Source organism: Populus euphratica, unplaced genomic scaffold (assembly GCF_000495115.2).
Source record: "Populus euphratica unplaced genomic scaffold, PopEup_1.0 scaffold228.1, whole genome shotgun sequence".
Taxonomy (NCBI): Eukaryota; Viridiplantae; Streptophyta; class Magnoliopsida; order Malpighiales; family Salicaceae; genus Populus; species Populus euphratica.
Genome location: NW_011500111.1, coordinates 140,802 through 159,901, shown reverse-complemented (window position 1 = coordinate 159,901; position 19,100 = coordinate 140,802). Strand labels below are relative to the sequence as shown.

The window sequence follows — 19,100 nt, the reverse complement described above, 5'->3', positions numbered from 1 at the left end:
ACTCAAATATGTTCTTTGCCGCTTTCTTGTTTCGGCTGTTTCATAATGCCACGGAGTTTCACTTGTAAAACTCTACTGCTCTCGCTTCTCTCCAGTCTCAGTTAAGCCGTAGGTAGGCTCTGCACAGTGGGAAATGCCAAAAGCTCTATAACTAATCCCCTTTCCTTTCAAATTGGATGTCCTATGAGACATTGCTTGATGAATTCAACGTTAGGGTGTAGACTAATCCAATAACAATAAAGCTAACACATTTTGACCGGTCTCTTGAGACCATGGAGATGGTGTGAGCCGCAAACTCATGCCAGACATGATAAATGGTTGATTTGATACCAATTTCATGGTGCCTTCCAAACACAGCTACCTAAACGACACAGGAAGGGGATATTTGGAAAGGAACTTTCCAACTTCAATATATAACAGATCCTTAGCCAAACTAAATCTTATGCATGTGCACTTTCTGTTATGTGAACCCGCTTAGCTCAGAGGTTAGAGCATCGTATTTATAATGTCATGGCCATCGGATCGTGTTATTAAGAAGAGACAGTATGTAGTCACTAGTTGCAACAATTTTCTACCTTGCTCTTCTTGTTCTTGGCAGCAACCAGTTGCATTTCCGCTTGAAAAATTGCAGGAACAAGACACAAACTCCGAGCAACTTTTTGTTTGGAAGCAATCTGAACATCAAGATATGAACTTCTTTTCTTTTGAAATCTTACAAGCCCTACATCAACCTCCATCAAAACTACAAAAGAATTAAAACCCCAAAATCCATCATATCTTATCAGACAAAAGAACCCATAGAAGAAATTGCACTGTTTTTTTTTTCTTTTCTGATACCAAGGTTTTGATGACAGATCTCATAACTCTGAATTCCTGTTGATCTCCAAAACGTCAGGCAACTCATTATACATCTTTTGACATTCCACATCAATCTCAAATGTTCCATTATTATAAACCCCATTGTTCCCAGCTTCCGGAATTGTATGACCCCTTATCATCCCCTTCATCCCAACCCCATAACCACAGCATTCCTCCCTCAACAATATCCTGGTGCCAATTTTCCTCACAACTGCGTTGTCAGATTCTGCAATGCAGCTATCCAGGCTCTAATACCACAAAAGAACGGATTTAATACCAAGAAAGGTCAAAAGGAATCCATGAAAGACATCGTCTTGCTTTCCTAGGCCAACACCCTGACTCTTCTTTTCATTACTTAATCTGCTAAACAATACCAATAAGCTAAATTCTCTATCTTCTCTAACCCTGTATTAATGACATTCCTCAAGTGGAAATTTATTCTACGAGAAAGATATTAAAGGGCACCACCACACGAGCATTATAAAGATAACTTTGATGAGGATGTCCAACATAGAAGATCAGTATAGCATGGGATAACAGAGTAGGAAAAACAAATAGTGATCCCAAGCTTAATAGAATCAGTATAAAGGGATTCAATTAATATTATTCAACATAAAAGGTAGTTGTTAAACAATGAAAATTAAAAATAAAAACTACTTTCTGGTTAATTAAAAACAATGTAGATCAAATATTTTGCATCAGAACCTCCTCCACTAGTAGCGCTCCTTGACCACCTGTAATAAGTTCCTTTTTTTCGCATGTTCCAATGCAGCATTACGCATCCCAAATCTAAACCTCCGTTACAGCCACTGCAGCGACAGTGGATGTGTTTTTGTCCACGGTATTTGACATCGAACGCTTAGTTATCGGCACGCACCATCTTGTGCATATTTCCAACAGTAGCGTGACTAGTAGCAAAGTTAGTATTATGCCACTGTAGGTAAGCCTCCAAAATCTTGCGGCGTGCAATATGTCAAATCCTTTGTATATGTTAAATATGCTTAGGATAAGTGTTGAGCAACCCGCCAGGACGTGGAACCAGTTGAAGAAGGGACGATACTTGCTATCTTTGTCAGGTCTGACCAGACCACCAAACACCTGTGCTGTTGCAAGACAGAAGAGCACAATGCCGATGATTTTGTGACAGCCATGTTCAATTCCATTAGACCTTATGCCAAGAAATATTCCAGTCCCAAATCCAGACAGACCACCAAGAATATAAGCCAGCAGTTGACAACTGACATGCAAGTAGAACCATAAAGGGCCTGCAGATTCAAACCTCTTCAAGTATCTTGCAATGACGACCCCAATAGGCATTAGAATACCCCAACTTACTGTGTTCAATATTCCATGGACATTTTTCAGTGTTGTTGAAGAACTTCTAGTCGCTTTAATCCTTCCTGAAAGGAAGTCCAAACTCCCCATGGATTTAACGTTGGGACTGGATGGAGCAACACTATGCATCATTGGAGTGTTTTCAGACATTGGGCCTACTTGCCAGAGATGATTCACTGTGCTGATGTTTCCATGGAGCTCTAAGCTTGCATAGATTATCATCTCGTTGTTCTGATTAGTAGCAGACAAGTCCGAGACAGGAAAGCTAAGATTTCCTTGTTCCAATCGCGTTCCATAACTTGTTATAGGCGAAGTATAGACAGCAAGACTTCCATCCGTTCTCTGAAAAGAAACGATTGCTTGCGAACCAATCATCCCTCCTGAAGTTGGATTGATAGCCCAAGCAATCCATTTGCGATCGGTCACGCCAGTATGCCTGAAGGCAACCTCAACTCTGCTGGATAATGGATGGTAGTTCCAGTGAAGAGAGGAACTCAAAACAGGCAAGTCGCTGCAAGAAGAGAACTGTTTGTTGTTTGAAAATTTATAGGTCGTGCATGGTTGTTGTTGTGCTATGCATGACAATGCGCAGAAAGAAAGAAAGATGGCAACCAGAAAAATCACAGAACGGGCCATGTGTATGCAACAAATTAAAGGGGTTGAAAGAAGAAAGATCGGTGATGACTAGAGACTACGGAGCACGGGGAAGGAATTGTTTTTGGATAGAGAATTGTAAGGCTGGTTGAGTGAATATATAGGGATCTTGTCTTCCGTTTGCGACTCGGAAATATATGTTGATTGCTTTGGTTTCTTGAAGTAGTTAATGTCCGTCTTAAATTCTTAAAACCAATAGAGATATATTTCAGTAGACGGTCTTTCCTTTCTTTTTCCAATCGGATTAGGATGCAATTTATTATTTTAAATATATTTTTTTTTACTTTGCCTAAATAAAGGAAAGGTATAAAAAGCCCTGGTGCTATTTATTTTTTGTTTTGTCTTTAAGGGTATTGATTTATAATGACTGATTAAAATTATATGGTGAAATTAATTCTTATTATGATTATAATAAATTTTATAACCTTTTAACTTTTAAAATTTATTATAAATATAAAAAAAAATTGAAAGGAAAGTTCTTATAGTGTTTTATTTAAAAAAGATTACATGCTCTTCCTAACCTTATTTTTAGTATTTTTCTTCTCATTTTATGCTTTTGTTTCCTATCAAATTTAATAATTATTTTTTTAATTATTATTGTTTTTATTTTATCAAAAAATTTAAATTGTTATCTTTTCCATATCCATTCTTTAATATTGAATTAGTTAGGAATTGAGGTTATTGATTAAGCTCAAATCTAGGATTTCACAAGTTATAATTTTGAGAGAATAATCCAGGTTTAAAAGATTTATTAGGGTTTTTTTTGTTTTTTTTTTAATTTTTTTAATTTTATAACTCATCATTTATTTAATTAAAGATTGGGCTTCATTATTTTTTTTAATATTTTCTATTGGGTTTCTCACATATTTTGAAAATAATTGGCATTACCTCACTCTTCTACGTTAATTGTATTGTTTGATAATTAAGTTTCATAGTTTTATTCAATTTGCTTTTAACAAAGTTACCTTAATAACACAATTAGATCACAAATTTTGCATGTTGAATCAATGAACTTAAGTTAGGGTTTTTATTTATCTGTTTTGAATTATATTTTTTTTCTTCAATTTCTTCCATCAATATTTTATTTAGAAATTGAGTTTTGGATTTTTGTTTCTTATACTTTCTATAGGGTTATCATCTTCTTAATTAGTTTTTTATTTATTATCAAAGAAGATCCTTTAACATTTAATTTTTAAAAAATGATTTTTAAAAAAATTTTATCCTTCATTTTTTATTGATTGAAAATTGGTTTTTTTGTTTTTGCTTTTATTTTCATGGAGTTATCCAATCTTATGTCCATGATTGCAGAATTGGTGGGTTTACCTGATTTGATTTCATGATTTTATTCAATTTACTTTTGATGTGGTTATACCTCGGTGGCACAACCAAGTCGCATATTTGACACGCTAACCTTGATAAGCTCGAGTTGAGTTTTTAACTTGTTTTTTATTGTCAATTTGTTTTATTTTATTTATCATTTTTTAGCTAAGTTTATAAAATTCAATCGATCAATTACACAAATCATGTACTTTTTTGCTGTTTTAGAAATAATTGCATTGATCTAATATTTTTTATATTTAAAAAATTAGATCAGTTCGTGGGTTGCTATTTTAGAAATAATTGCATTGATCTAATTTATCTACCACACTAAGTGATGAACATAGAGATAGGTTTGTTTTGATATTGTTGTTTGCTAGTCTAATAGCTTTTTTAATGATTAACAAATTAATTAATAGATTCTGAACATTAATAATATTAAGACAAGAAAAATGGGACCAAAAAAAAGTCTTGATTTTAAGTTAAAACGACAACATAACATGAATAAATTCTTGTGAATATATCAATTTATTGTAGACAGTTAATTTAGAATTTAATTTAAATACAGAGCTAATAAAAAAATATCACAATTACTCAGGGAGGAAAGAAAAAAACGAACTAGGTACTAGCTCTAAATTGTTATTGCTTAGGTTAAAGTCTCCCCAACCATGAACCCTTCACATCAAACATATATCATGGATCCGAGTTGAGTTAAGCAATCTCGAACTCATCTCCCCCATAAAAAGAACTTATTTTTGTAGGGGTTCTTGGACTATAAGCTGATCTCTTCTTCTTCAACTTTCAAAGCCCAATAACCCATTACAGAAACACTCAGTTTATTGAAATTTGCTTCACATTTCATGTAATAAATTTTCTTGTGATCTATTTTTAAATGGCCTATCATGGATAGGTAATGACGTAGCTTGTGGTTAGTGGTAAGATAGGATGTATGGGTTCGACTGGTTCCATGACATAGCTAGACCTATGCTATGATTCTTAGACCAGGTGAGATCTCCTTAATGATGTTGGCATTTGATTGACTGTGGGTGTCTGAGAGACAGAGAGAGCAAGTGATTTTATTTTAGGGTTCCAGGGGCTTCGCTAAGTGGTTTATGAGTCATTTGGCAGCTTGCCTCTGCGATCTGGGAGGAGCAAAGGGAAGAAATTGCGTGGGGTCCAAAGAGGAGAGACCGCAACTTCTTGTGGGTGGTCCAAAAATTGGAAGAGAATTTCCAGGAAACTTTGTAAAGGGCTCATCAGAGAATGATAAGAATATCCAGGATCAACATTAGTCATTAATGATTAGAAGAATCATATTATCACTGAAGTAGAGGTGTATGGATGTCCCAGGAAAGTCGTGGAATGTGAAAGAGGAGATGGGATGATAAGGAATTCAGAGAATAAAAAACGTCAGGAAACAGAGCTATCAAAATTGTAAAAGGTGGATTGCTTGATAATGATTATGCAAATGAAGTGTTTGATAAAAAGCCCAAGAGGAATGATTTATGGAACATCATACCTGTCATAGAGAGAAGATAAAATGTTTTAAAGCAATCCAAAACCTGTCACATGTTGTTCTTAAGCAAATCCTGTTACATTCACACCATCATTTCCTATTTGTCTCTTCATTATTTTTACACCACTATTTTGTGACTCAATATCACCATACACGCAATCAAATAACAAGAAAAATATGAAGAAAAAAGATGTTAAGAATATAGGAAAAAAGATCACACGAATCGGTTAAATGGCTTTCGCGTGGGCATTGAGACGGTTGAATCCACACTCAAGTTTCCTATGGATTGAAGTGACTGATGCCTATCTAAACCCCTTTGAGAACTTGAATCCTTGCTAGTGAAGGAGCCTTTGTTCCACTTGAAAGACCCAATGCCCTGTGTAAGAGGGAACGACAGTCTCCTCTTTTCACTGGTTGGGGTCCCTGGAAACCTCTCCTTGGGATTGCTATTAGCTCTTTCTTTGGCTTTGGCTGAAACTGTAGGACTCATGTAGTTTGGCACTGAAAATGGTGGGCAGCTCATGAGGCTATCGTCATCCTTCAATGGCAAGTTAAAAGGAGAATTTGCTGCACTGGCTCTTGCCATTGAATATTTTGACAAGCTAGGGCTGTTGGCTTGTGGAGTTCTATGTAGAGGAGTTCGCGCTTGTCTCGATGGCACAAAAGCAGTTGATTTTGAGGATCTCGGTGTTGGAGTATCCATATTATCAAACCCAAAATGTTGTTGCTTGTGGCTCCTGGATGGGGGCCTAGGGCTAGCCTTCATATCGGAACGTGGCCTTGGTGGTGTAAGTTGAAAGTTCCTCAAGGCTTGGCTTTCAGGAGGATTAGTTGGAGGTAGCTGACGCTCTAACCAGTTCCACCACCATGGAAACCCATTGGAACGGATATCCATTAGAGCTGACTGAGCAGATTTTGGAGTGGCTTTCCACAGCTATAGCAAAATAGAAAAACAAATATATTAAGATGTTTTCCTTTTCTGTTAATCAATAATAGGCTTCAAAGTGGTATTGATCATGATGGTTTCACTTAGCACCCAGGAAGATGCAGGCAATAAGCTAATACTGCTACATCAAGGGGTAGGTGCAAGTCGTGCATCGGATGGTAACTTTGGGTTTTGAAGTTCATATATCATGAGCAATTGTGTCTCCAGCTCATGGGAAATTTCATCCCTGATAGCTTATCTTGCAAGTGTCCTATCATTTGCTTCTCATGCAGTTGGATTAAATCTTTTAAAACAACTTCCAATCTACTAACTACATAATTCTAGTGCTTACAATGAGATCTTGAAATCTTAACTCAAACAGGAAATGTCAAATCACCTAAAGAGTATGTTAAAGCAAAAACTCATTTTGCTGCAAAATGAGTTTTGCTTTATGATTGTAGCTAAGAAGAAAAGGAAAGAAAGAATGAGCTAGAATGCCACTTTTAGGAGGTATAAGGGATAATTTAGTGCAATTACCTGGTGGGAATATGCATAAGCCATGGCTCTTTCTCTCTTGACGACTGCCTCCACCCTTTTCTGCAACCTTGCGTCAATTTCCTCCTTTGTCAGCACGCTGTCATCCCAGTCTTCGTTATTACCTGCCTCAGACTATACCAATATCCCCAGTAATTATCTCTACTTCGTAGAAGTACAGAACATCATTAATTGTCAGACACGGTAGTAACAAATATTATGATTTAGATCCCAGTACATATGTGCAAAAGGATTGTGGTTGTCAAGTTAAACTTTACTTTTTATCAACCACCTTTTGCTGTGAGCAGTGACAAGTTAAAGACATACTTTAGCATTATTCCCGATGGACAACCTAGTGACTAAGATTTGGCATTTCTACATGGAGGTTTGAGGTTCAAATCCTGGGAGGGACGGGGAGAGGGCTAGCCTTCATTTAGCATCCCAACTACCCATGGCCTATTGAACCTTTGTTGGACCGAAAGAAAAGGATGTGCCTTAGCAACTTTATGAGTGAGAAATTCTAAGATGTTTACTCTAAAGGAGCCATGCATTGCTTAAAAGCATAATTCTCAACTTGTTCCATGGGAATACCATGGCCTGAGGAAAAAACAGGGACTCTGTTTTGGTTACCAACAAACTGGCACCAAGACACACTGCATAAGAACAAGGCAGAGACCAAAACCATGAACTTGAAAAGGGAGGCCAAATCATAAATTGCAGAGGTAGTTCAGTAAGTTATTTTTAACCCAGACCAAATTGTACAGCTCAACACATTGATTGATCTAGGCTCTCAGACATAAAGATATTTAATGGAAAGGAACATAACCACAAGCAAAAAATGGACTTACCAACTGGCCCCATTTGCCCAAGGTACTATCCACTTCTTTATCATTTTTGTTTTGAGCTTGACGTCGTGCTTGGTTTTCTAACATCTGGATCCTCCGAGACTGAATCTGAGACTGGACCCGCACCAAGAGCTGCATGTGTTTCATCGCATTCATTGTCTGCCGCTTCACATTCTGTCCTCTTATCACTCCTTGAAGCCTCACAAGACCCTTCAGTGCTCTGAAGCTCCTCCTTGCCTTCATGACAAGTACTGTATAGTATTAGTTTGACAGTAGTCCAAAATTAATGAAGAGCACAAGAATCCTATGGAATTGCCCATTTGGGATATTGGGATTGCCTATATAATGTTAGATTTGGGATATTTAAAAGCAAAGGCATCCACAACCATTGGCCAGAAAATTGGCAAAAGAGACGGCACAAAAGCCGCAAAAAATAATTTGCAGTAAAATCCCAGTCTGGCCATCTATAGCACCACAAATATCAATGACAGACATTTTTGCTTTGTGGTGCATCTTGATAGCCAAATTTCTTGTTATTTGTCTTGCATCAGTTTCCTATATTATGCAAGCTACGAGTGAAGAGAATCTTACAACATAGCCTCTATAGGCTGCTTGGATCTTGGTAGCTGAAGCATGATGGTTTCTTAGAGTTGGTTCTGGTCTGTAATATATCTCCTTATGGCGTTGAGCATTCCTAGGAGAAGCTGCTCTAGGGGAAGCAACCCTTGGAGATGCCGCTCTAGGGGAAACAACTCTTGGAGTAGCAGCTCTTGGAGAGGTGACTCTTTGAGAAGCAACCCTCGGAGAATCGGCTCTTGGAGGCACAAAAGGTGGTGTTGTTAGTTCCTCAGGAGGCGTTGGAGGCCTGAAAATTAATTTATTCTCTCTTTCAGCCTCATCCAAAATTTTCTCAATACTGCTTGGTTCCCTAAACAGGGGAATGAATGAAGTGGTCTCTCCATGTCTTAGTTTTCCAAGACCCTTCTTCTTCTTTTCTTTCGTGCTTCTCTTATCTGATTCCTGCAATGTAATTAACAGTAAAGAAGATACGTCTCCAATTCTGCAAGCAGTTTTCAAGTACATATTGTGCACAAAGAAGCAAAGAATGAACAAGAAGAAGAAGGCCATATAACAACCAATCGAGAAAACAACAAGAAAATCTAAAACACCAAGTATGAACAACAAATATTAAATGTCAGGAAACATATGATCTGATTTCTCTTCCTATACAATGGAGACGTATAGAAGGCCATAAGCAAGCAAAAAATGAAAGCAGCCTTGTACATGTTCTGCTTCCTCGCGCATCTGGACAGCTTTCATCTTAATTTTTTCAATCCTCCCAAACTCTACTAATGTATTACATTTTTATAAGCATCAAAAACAAAAATTTCAATTTAGCAGGAATCAATTGACTTTTAGGATAACTTATCAGGCCAGAAAATTAGAAGATTACTGAATTACAATTAAACTTCTAGCCACCATTATAACAACCTTAATTCATTTTCCTCTAAAGATTGAGAAAGATGGTCTGATTAATCAAACGTAAAGAAACCCACAAAGCACATTTGAGGTCGGTAAAACTCATTTTGATAGAAGCTTATTTCAAATTTAGCATCAGGAATAGCAACTTACACTAGCTAGTTTGTCCTTGGAGTGGGGTGAAAAGACCCTCTTGATTGCTGAAAACCAACTCCCTTTCTTTCCCATGTTCCTAGCATTACTGTCTCCACCTAGACGGGGATATAAATCGTCACAATTAACTGCCTGCAGGTCCAAATAAATCTGTCTTTACCTGTGTAAGCATGTATTGGGTTAAAATCTATACATATCACATCACAATCAAAATATTGATGCCAGGCAAACAACTTTAACCAGTAAAAGAAAAATTTAGGTGGAATTACTCAGATACGAAGCTTATTAGCATGTAGTTAGTTGACTACACGCCATTGACAGACTACACTGCAAGAAAATATGAGTTGAAATACTACCAGCTAAACACATGAAGATCGATACACTCATCTTCCCAACTTCCAGATTTATAACAGGTAGATGGTAAAAGAAACTCAATTTGGGACAGAAAATAACAAATAATCACAACAACTGCAGTCAACTAGTTTGATGAAAAATCCCAGCATGTAATTAGTTGAAGAATTCAAATACTGACATACACTCAGCCCAGATACAGATAAATAAGAAGCAAAATACAGGAATCTTCAAGTTAGACTCAGATCATTTGTGCCAAAGAACAAAGGCATCCTCCATCTTTTCATGTCACAATTAAATAAGTGGATTATGCTTCAACTTGTTTGTCAATTAAGGGATAAACTTATAGGTCAAAAGTTGGTCATAGATACAAACACACACAAAATTGCCAAAAGCAAAAACTATTTCCCAGAACACCGATCAAAGATGCTTATTTTTTTTTTTAAGAATAAAAAATCAGAGGAACAAATCCCTGATGAAACTTGATACACTCCCCTTGTACAAGGTTGTGTATCCAAAACCAGGAAAGGAAAACAGCCAAATTGTGGAACCATCCCAGATTCGAGGGGGGTGGGGGGGGGCTTGCGGGGGCTTGTGACTATAGTTATGAGACATCCCTTTTCTTAGGTGCTAAATTACCACACAATTCACCAAGATAAATAATTGTATATAGTTTTAAAGATAATCAAAACCCTTCAAGAAAACAAAACCTGACACTTGAAAGACAAAGGGAGAGATCCCAAGACAAAAGGAATTTAGTAAGAAAATCACCTTAAGATCACCACCAGTACGAATTCTACAAAAAGGAGAAAATCTTCACCTTTTAAACCACCACACAACGCCTTACATCTCCATAGAATAAACACAATTAACAAGCAACAAAAAAAATCATATGATCATGAAAAAAACAAATACAATTCACACACCCCCCAACAAAAGAAAGAAAAAAGCTTACATGAACAGAAGAATTCACAGAGAAACTAAAATCATGTGTTGAAACATACCTTATAATTAAAGACAACCCAGTTTTGCAAAGACCTTGAAAAACAAAAACAAAACAAAAAAGACTGTTCAGAAACAAGAGTAGAAAAGATGTAGCAGCAGCAGCAGCCAGAGAAGACTATCTCTTTTTCTAGCCACCCTCATACAACATCTTGATTCTGCTTTTTTCTACGGAAATCTTTTCACATATATAATATAAACATATATTTCTTTAGTATCTGCTTAAGTGTCTCTCTCTCTTTCTTTTTTGCTTCTTCGAATCAGGTTCTTGGTGCTTGCTTGTAAGAATTTTCAACTTTTCTTTACCACCTTTCACCTTTTGTTGGATTTATAATTCTTTTTCTTTTTGGCTAGATGATCATGATTATGAAAGAGAGAGAGGGAGAGGGGTAAGAGTTGGCCGCTTTCTCACTCAATGTGGCCAGCAACTTCAACAAACATTACTTATATGGGAAGACTATTTTGGACAGCAACAATCCCCACACGGATTAAAACAGTTTGGTTTGGTACTCTCTGTAACATTTGTTTGTTTCTTTGATCAGTACTACGATCATTACACATTATTATCTTCCGTTGCACTAGTAGATTATAGTTAGATAGATGCTTGTATAGATAGTCAGATCTTAATTATTATTTTGCTCTTGATCGGTATGTTACAAAGGCTTTAAACCTGCCGGCTCTATGAACCTGGTCAAGAGTTAGATGAAATAATCTCGAATGAAGTGGTTTTATTTAAAAATAAATAAATAATATGATTTTTTAAAAAAATAAAAATTGAATTAATAAATTAAATCACTTGGATTTGACTGAATAAACTCTAACGAAGTTTTTTTAAGAAAATATTTAGTTTGGAGGCATAATAATTTTTTTCAAAAATATAACCTTTTTAAAATACAAACCAAACCTCCAAAAACCTAAATATTCATGATTAGTCATCTTCACATCTTTCTAAAGCTCGACCCAAATTAACTAAGTCATAAGTCAATCATCTTTAATAACTAAATAATTATAAATTTAAAACTTTGAAAAATTATTTTAAAAAATAATATAAATTATATTTTAAAACTTCATTGAAGTTTTTAAATTAAATTAATTTTTTAATATAATATTATAGTTTTAATAATAAAATATATTTAAAATTTAAAAAAAATATTATAAAAATAAAATAAATCATATCTTAAAATCTTACTTAACTATTTAAATTTATAAATTAAATTATTTATTTATTTATTTATTTATTTATTTTTAAACGTTGATTGATATAATAATAATAATAATAATAATAATAATATATTCAGTGAAGAATTTATTTGTTAGACAAGATAGGTTGTCATTTTGTTACAGACAGCCCATTTCACTCTAGGACGTGTGTTACACTTTGCAACTTGGAAGTAGATGAGTACCCCGTGCCATCCCTTTGTCCCCCCTCCAAAAAAATAAAAATCAAATTTTTTATTTTATTTTTTAAGAGTCGGAAAAAAATAAAACAAGATTTAACTAATTTGTTGAGAATGGAGTAGATTAAATATAATTTTTTTTATTTAATAAGTAAATTTAAAATTTTGTTGTTTTCATATGGGATTAATATTTTTGGAACATAGTTAGGAGTGGGGTGAGGATTCGAAAAACTATGAGAGGCAAACATTATAAAAAAAAAATGATAAATTTGGAATATTAAAAATAACTATATTTAATATTTTAAAAAAATCAAGAGAGGCAACGCCCTCTTTACTTTATATAACTCCACGTTTGAACTTGATTTCTCTTAAACGAATGTTTAAGTTAGATTTGGTTTTAAGTTATTTATGTAAAAATATATTTATCATGAAATAAATAATATTTAAATATTTAAATTAATATTTAAGTTTGGTTACTTAAGTGATAAATATATTTAAAATCAAAATAATAAAAAATAATGTTTAATTATATGTATAAAAATTTTGTATGTTTTTTTTGTGGTGTTGAGATGAAAAGATTTTCTTCCTTTTTCTTATCAACCTTAAAAATATATAGTTTACCTTTAAAAATATATGAAAAGTATCCATAGTAACTTACCATGAAATGTGATATTTTTCATTTATAGTAGCTCTAGTTGAAGTTGTATCTTGTATAACTTGATATAGTTGTAATTCAAGAAAGAAACAAGAGAATCTATTCATGCAATTAAAAGAAAAAAGGGCAAAAAACACATGAAAATAGAGAGAAAGAATAATGAGCTCGGCTTTGTCAAAAACACCCAACAATTACAAGGTAGCTTGGTCAAGTAAAGAATTTGTTAAGGTAGTTTAGTTGAGTTAATTTTTTTTATAATTTTCTCCTAAAAAAAGGTTTGAGTAGTGTTATGTTGGTATTTTTCAAGAAGATTCCTGTCTCATAATCTATATGGATAACATAAAATGATTGGCATTCGTGCAAATAATGTTAATGACAACGTATATTCGTATTTGTCTATAGCAAGGTCTTTAAAAGATATTATCATAATTGATGTAGATTCAATCACGTAATAAATTTTATTCTTAAAAATTTATCTTTTTTTTTAAAAAAAAATCATTATCTTTTAATTGACAAAAAATAATAACATCATCATAGTTTTTTTCAAGATAACACTTGGATAGTGCAACATGACTAGCATTTTCACATACAACACAATGATAATATGTGTTTAAATTCGAATATAGTAGGCCCTAAAAATATAAGTTTAAACAAGTAATGAATTTTACCCTTAAAAATACAAATACATCTCTTGAGAAAAGAGAAGATGTTTGTGTTATGTAGACTATTAAAACTCTTATCTTCTAGTCAATAGAGATAGCGGCATCATCATAGATATATTAATCTTTTAATAAATTAGGGACAACACTTGATTATGAAATTTAAAACTAAATAAATATTTTCCCGGCTATTCGAAACCAACTACTTAAAGGTGTATATATTTGCTAATGTAAGGATGCTACAAGAAGAGGATAAAATTCAAGTTTCAAAGAGCTCTTCACAAGTCCTCTGGTCTTCTTGGAAACGCTGCAATGCTCAGATGAGTTGGAAGAGTCAATTCGGTGAATTTTCGATGGGGTTGACAAATGTCAATTCAATAAGTTCAACAAGGACCGATTGCCAAGTCTTTACCATTGATAATTTAAAATCATAGTAGAGATTATTTTTAAAGTATATTTTATAAGAAGATATATTAAAATTATTTTTTATTTTTTAAAAAATATTTTTAATATTATACATTAAAACAATCTAAAAATAATAAAAAAAATATTTTAAACTAAAATTTTTTTTTAAAAAATATAAAAACAAACAAGTTATTACAATTTAAACTAAAAAACATTTTTTAAAAATATAAAAACAAACAAGTTATTACAATTATAATGAATTTAAGTTTAGTTTGATCTTATTACTTCGTTTGGTAATTAACATGAATATAAAGAAAATGTAACTTAGAGACCTATCCATGATATAACACAAATACTTAACTAGTTTGTATTAAATTATGGTCCATACAAGATAAGTTGATCATAGCGCAAATAATTATCATATTCATATCATATTATATTATAAAAACTTAGTTAATTTGTTTTAAATTATGATTCATGCAAGATCGGTTAACAGTATAATTATCATTTTGTGCTTTTTTTTTTAAATAATTGATCTCCCTTTGATTTTATTGCTTGACTTGGTAATTAATACAATCAAAAAGAGATTGAGTAGAGACATAAAATTCTTCACCAAAATTCAAGTTAGGGTTCTCTTTTGTTGTTATCCTTGACCACAGCACGGTTTGTTTTTTGGTTCAAGACTTCTAGCTAGACTAAGTCATTTGTGCTTCACATTTGGTCTCCGCAGACCCAATCTCAGCCGCTCTTTAACGTTAGGTGTTCTTCGATGAATTCTTGTCTTCTATTTTGAACACATTATGCCCATCTGCCTTTAACAAGGTATTACAAATAATTAAGAATATTTATGAGCTTCAATCCATAATATAATCATGTATGATTATTTTTCCGTTTTAAAAAGGTTTTTAAAATAATTTGAATTCTATTTCATTTATTTTTTTACTTTAAATTAATTTATTTTATGTTTTCAGATCAAAATGAATTTTTAAAAATAAAATAATATTATTGTAATATTTTTTTAAATATTTTTTTTTAAAACTATTTTAATATATTGTTAAATAAAAAATATCTTAAAAAATAATAATTAACACACTATTAAAAACCCAGAAAAAAAAACAGGGGACAGAAGCAAGCAAGAGAATGTGGAGATTTGACAGAAAAATAATAACATACATAGACATGCTAATTTTCTAAATCCCTATCGCATTCATATATGATAACATGACATAATGTGTCATGTCATTGGTTTGTATTTATGATATTCAACCATTTCATCAAAATAAAATATTATTTAATAAAAATATATGAAAAAAAAAATTATAAAAAAACTAAAAGTAAAAAAATTCAAAATTTCTTAAAAATAATTTCTGAACATAATACAAATACACTCTTAAAATATGGATATATAATTAAGTTTCCACCATATCCTGATATATGGGTTAATTGCTTAATTATAACTACCTTTATTTTCTCTGTGTCCTTTCCCCATAGTTGTAAATGGTGACCTGGAACTTGGCCGACATGTTTTTGTCAAAAAAAAATATTATTTTAATTTTTTAAATAATAAATTTAAACCGAATTAATCATCTTAGATATGAAACTTTGTATTGAGTACACCTGGAGTTGAATTTAATGACTCTGCTCCTCCCCACTTGGGTTTTGGGTAAATTATCAATTTGTCACCCCAATATTGAATAAAGGTTAAATAGAAATTAAAAAACAATTACCGACGCTCCTCAAATAGAGCGTGCAATATGTGCCATGATTATAAAGGAAAAGACTAAAAGAGACCCTTAAACAGCCTGCCCTTAAAGAGCATGATATTTATTGCTTTCTTATCGGTTTCGGAGCGTGTCTTTTACCTTCCATGTGTTGCAGTGGGGACACTACAAAGATCAAAATACCTATGAAGATATTTAAAAATATAATAATGATTATATTTTAAAGTATTTTTTATTTAAAAATATATTAAAATAATATATTTTTTATTTTGTAAAAATTATTTTTAACATTAATATATCAAAATAATCTAAAAATAAATTTAAATCCAAAAAAATAAAAGAATTTCTAAAACATGGATCCAAAAAAAATAAAAGAATTTCTAAAACATGGTTTATACCGTGCTCCTTCACCATACTAGATGTGTTTGCGATTTCATCACGCTTTAAAAAAATATTCATAATTATTTTAGTTATAAATTATTATTTTTTAAATTATTTTTAAGTGGTAATATGAAGAATTAATTTTAATACCACTAAATAGAGCATAGAAGGTATCTGATACCGTGTCACCAGGCAATAACATCTTTGACTAGGACAGTGGACCCATTGACAATGATATAGAATCCATGTGATATTAGCCATTGGATCAGAATATCATATGGGGTCTGAAAAGCTGCTATCGTACACGCTTGAAAATGATCCATGTAACATCAGCCATTCGATCAGAATATCTTTGTGGGCCCGCAAGAGTATTGTAATTTTGCAGACATCGGTTGCAGAATGCGTTGTGATCACTCATTGTTGTCCCATCTACACACCCTGTCTTTGCACGTGAGAGCAAGAAAATCATGGTATTTTTAAGATACATGGGATGGGACATGGAGCTACAGAATTCCTCCATTTGTTTTCTACATTATTAGGTTGGTTGGATTTGGATGATCCAACTCATCAACATGTGGCCAGATTAATTTCGACAAATCCGAGTCATGTTAAGTTCAAAGAATTTTTTAAAATAATTATATAAAAAATAATATCATTTTATTTTTTTTAAAAAAACTGAAAAATAGATTAAATCACAAAAACTAAAACAAATAATTTAAAAAATCAAACCATAAAAAAATTAATTAAATTAATTAGAATATTTACAAAAACTGATTGATTCGGTTTAGTTTCAATTATTTTATAAACCTGAAACTGAAAAATCAAATCAAATCAAACTAAAATTAATAATTAAGTCAAATTGAAAAAAACTGAGTCAAACCAAAACCAAACCCATTAGAAATTACAAAAAAATTCCAAAAAATAATATAGTTTTTAGCTTTTAATATAAAATAACTGAACCAAACCAATAAGTTGGATTTGATTTTCATTCTAAAATAATCGAACCAAATTGAAATTGATTGATTTAAATTGATTTTAATTTTTTTTTTTAAATTAGTTCGATTATTTTTTAAATAAAAATAATTATTTCTAAAAAAACAAACAGCTCAAACAATTTTTTTGAAGTTTATTATTGATTTACAAGTTGATTCGATAACTAGGGTATCAAGTATTGTTTTATAATTGTTTTAAAGCTAAATTATCTGAAACTATCTAGATTTTTGGATGAAATTCAACTAGCATATGAACTTTAATCCACTTGTTTCATTTGAGTATCCTGAATTGTTTATATATATATATACTATGTTTCTAGACTTATTTAGACCTTGAGGCATTTTCTCAGCCCCTTCTCACCTTGAAATAAAAAGGGCATTGTAAACCGATAATCATCTTCTCTCGACTAACTTATGTCCATAAGTAGCATAGAAATATTCACTAAAAATAATTACTCCCAGAAAACACACAACTCAACAATTTTTTTGATGCTTATTATTGATTTACAAGTTGACTGGATAACTAGAGTATCAAGTATTTCAAGTATTGTTTTATGATTATTTTCAAGCTAAATTATCTGAAACTATCTAGATTTTTGGATGAAATTCAACTAGTATATGAACTTTAATTAACTTGTTTCATTTGAGTATCCTATATATATATTATGTTTCTAGACTTGTTTAGACCTTGAGGCATTTTCTCAGCCCCTTCTCACCTTGAAATAAAAAGGACATTGTAAACCGATAATCATCTTCTTTCGACCAACTTAACATCCCATGTCCATAAGTAGCATAGAAATATTCACATGTTGACCATTGACCACTCCAAGTAGCCAGATCCTGTGCCCTAACTCACCCTCATTGAACGAAGAAACTCAGATTTTCGGGACATTGGATTCTCACCAATTTTTGCATTCCATAAGCCGACATTGTTGCTTCTTTCTTCATCCATCCCTGCTCACATGGATGCTTCCATCTAAGTGATGAAATGCTCCTTTACTGGTGCATTTCCACACCCCACGGCTTCAACAAATCGACTAGCCTCGACGTTCATCTTCAGCATAAGAGCGCTCAGATTAGTGAATTATTACACAGATTGTTATTTTGAAGTTACAATTCGGAGTTTGTCTCAGATTTGGTAAGCTTTCACTTCCAGCACTGTAATAGTGCTTTACGTCTAAATATCCAGTCAACTACCACGTCTCATCAATGCATTTGAAGGGGAAAAAATCTAATAAAAAAAGCTCGAAGTATTCAAGTCAAAAAAATAAAACTGAGAAAACCCCAAGTTTAGGGCCATATGATCATTTGCACACGGCTACCAAAAACGATAATCTAAAGACAGCATTGGATGCCTTTTATATATTAACTGGGGATTATTTTTTCATGTCCTTGTTCTCTACTTTATAGTTTTCCATCGGATGGATTGCTGGAATCCAAGAACAAGAATTTAAACTTTAAAGGCCCTTTTAGATTAATAAAATTAATGCCAAATGGAATCTCCTATGGTGTTTCCAGAAGCTTGTGTTTCCAGAAGCAAATTACATATGATCCACGCTCATACATGGATGAACTGCTTAATCACTAAAATAATAAAGTGTTTAAAAGTATAATAGTGGTTTTTTTAAAAGTGTTTTTTATTTGAAAGTTCATTAAAATAATTTTTTAAATTTTAAAAAAATTATTTTTTACATTATTATATCAAAATAATTTAAAATTTTAGCATATCAAAATAATTTAAAAACATAAAAATTTTAATTTTAAATAAAAATTCTATTTTAAATAAAAATTCTATTTTAAATTTTATTCCACCTTCATTTAGAATACAATACAAAACCAGGTGCATTCCATCATTGCTTGAGAATGGAATCCCCACTAACTTCTTGTTGACGATGATAGATTCCTATTAGATCAAAAGAAA

At 32.4% G+C, this 19,100-nt stretch overlaps 2 protein-coding genes across 3 annotated transcripts; both read right to left on the bottom strand.

Moving 5' to 3' along the window:
- Positions 1–857: 857 nt before the first annotated feature.
- Positions 858–3,056, bottom strand: LOC105109788 (cytochrome b561 and DOMON domain-containing protein At5g47530-like). Its single transcript, XM_011004604.1, has 2 exons — positions 1,654–3,056; positions 858–1,106 (listed from the first exon to the last, which is right to left on the bottom strand). Exons 1-2 carry the CDS (start codon positions 2,827–2,829, stop codon positions 858–860), a joined length of 1,425 nt encoding a protein of 474 aa, XP_011002906.1. The 5' UTR covers positions 2,830–3,056.
- Positions 3,057–5,684: 2,628 nt separating this feature from the next.
- LOC105109760 (protein IQ-DOMAIN 14-like) lies at positions 5,685–11,393 on the bottom strand. 2 transcript variants are annotated; one of them, XM_011004558.1, is made up of 6 exons: positions 10,972–11,393; positions 9,617–9,776; positions 8,576–9,004; positions 7,988–8,221; positions 7,143–7,274; positions 5,685–6,614 (listed from the first exon to the last, which is right to left on the bottom strand). In XM_011004558.1, the coding sequence occupies exons 2-6, from the start codon at positions 9,689–9,691 to the stop codon at positions 5,895–5,897; spliced, it is 1,590 nt and encodes a 529-aa protein (XP_011002860.1). In that variant the 5' UTR covers positions 9,692–9,776; positions 10,972–11,393; the 3' UTR covers positions 5,685–5,894. The 2 variants fall into 2 exon arrangements, with proteins under 2 accessions (XP_011002860.1, XP_011002861.1); XM_011004559.1 differs by having other exon boundaries at positions 9,617–9,714.
- Between the last annotated feature and the right edge of the window lie 7,707 nt (positions 11,394–19,100).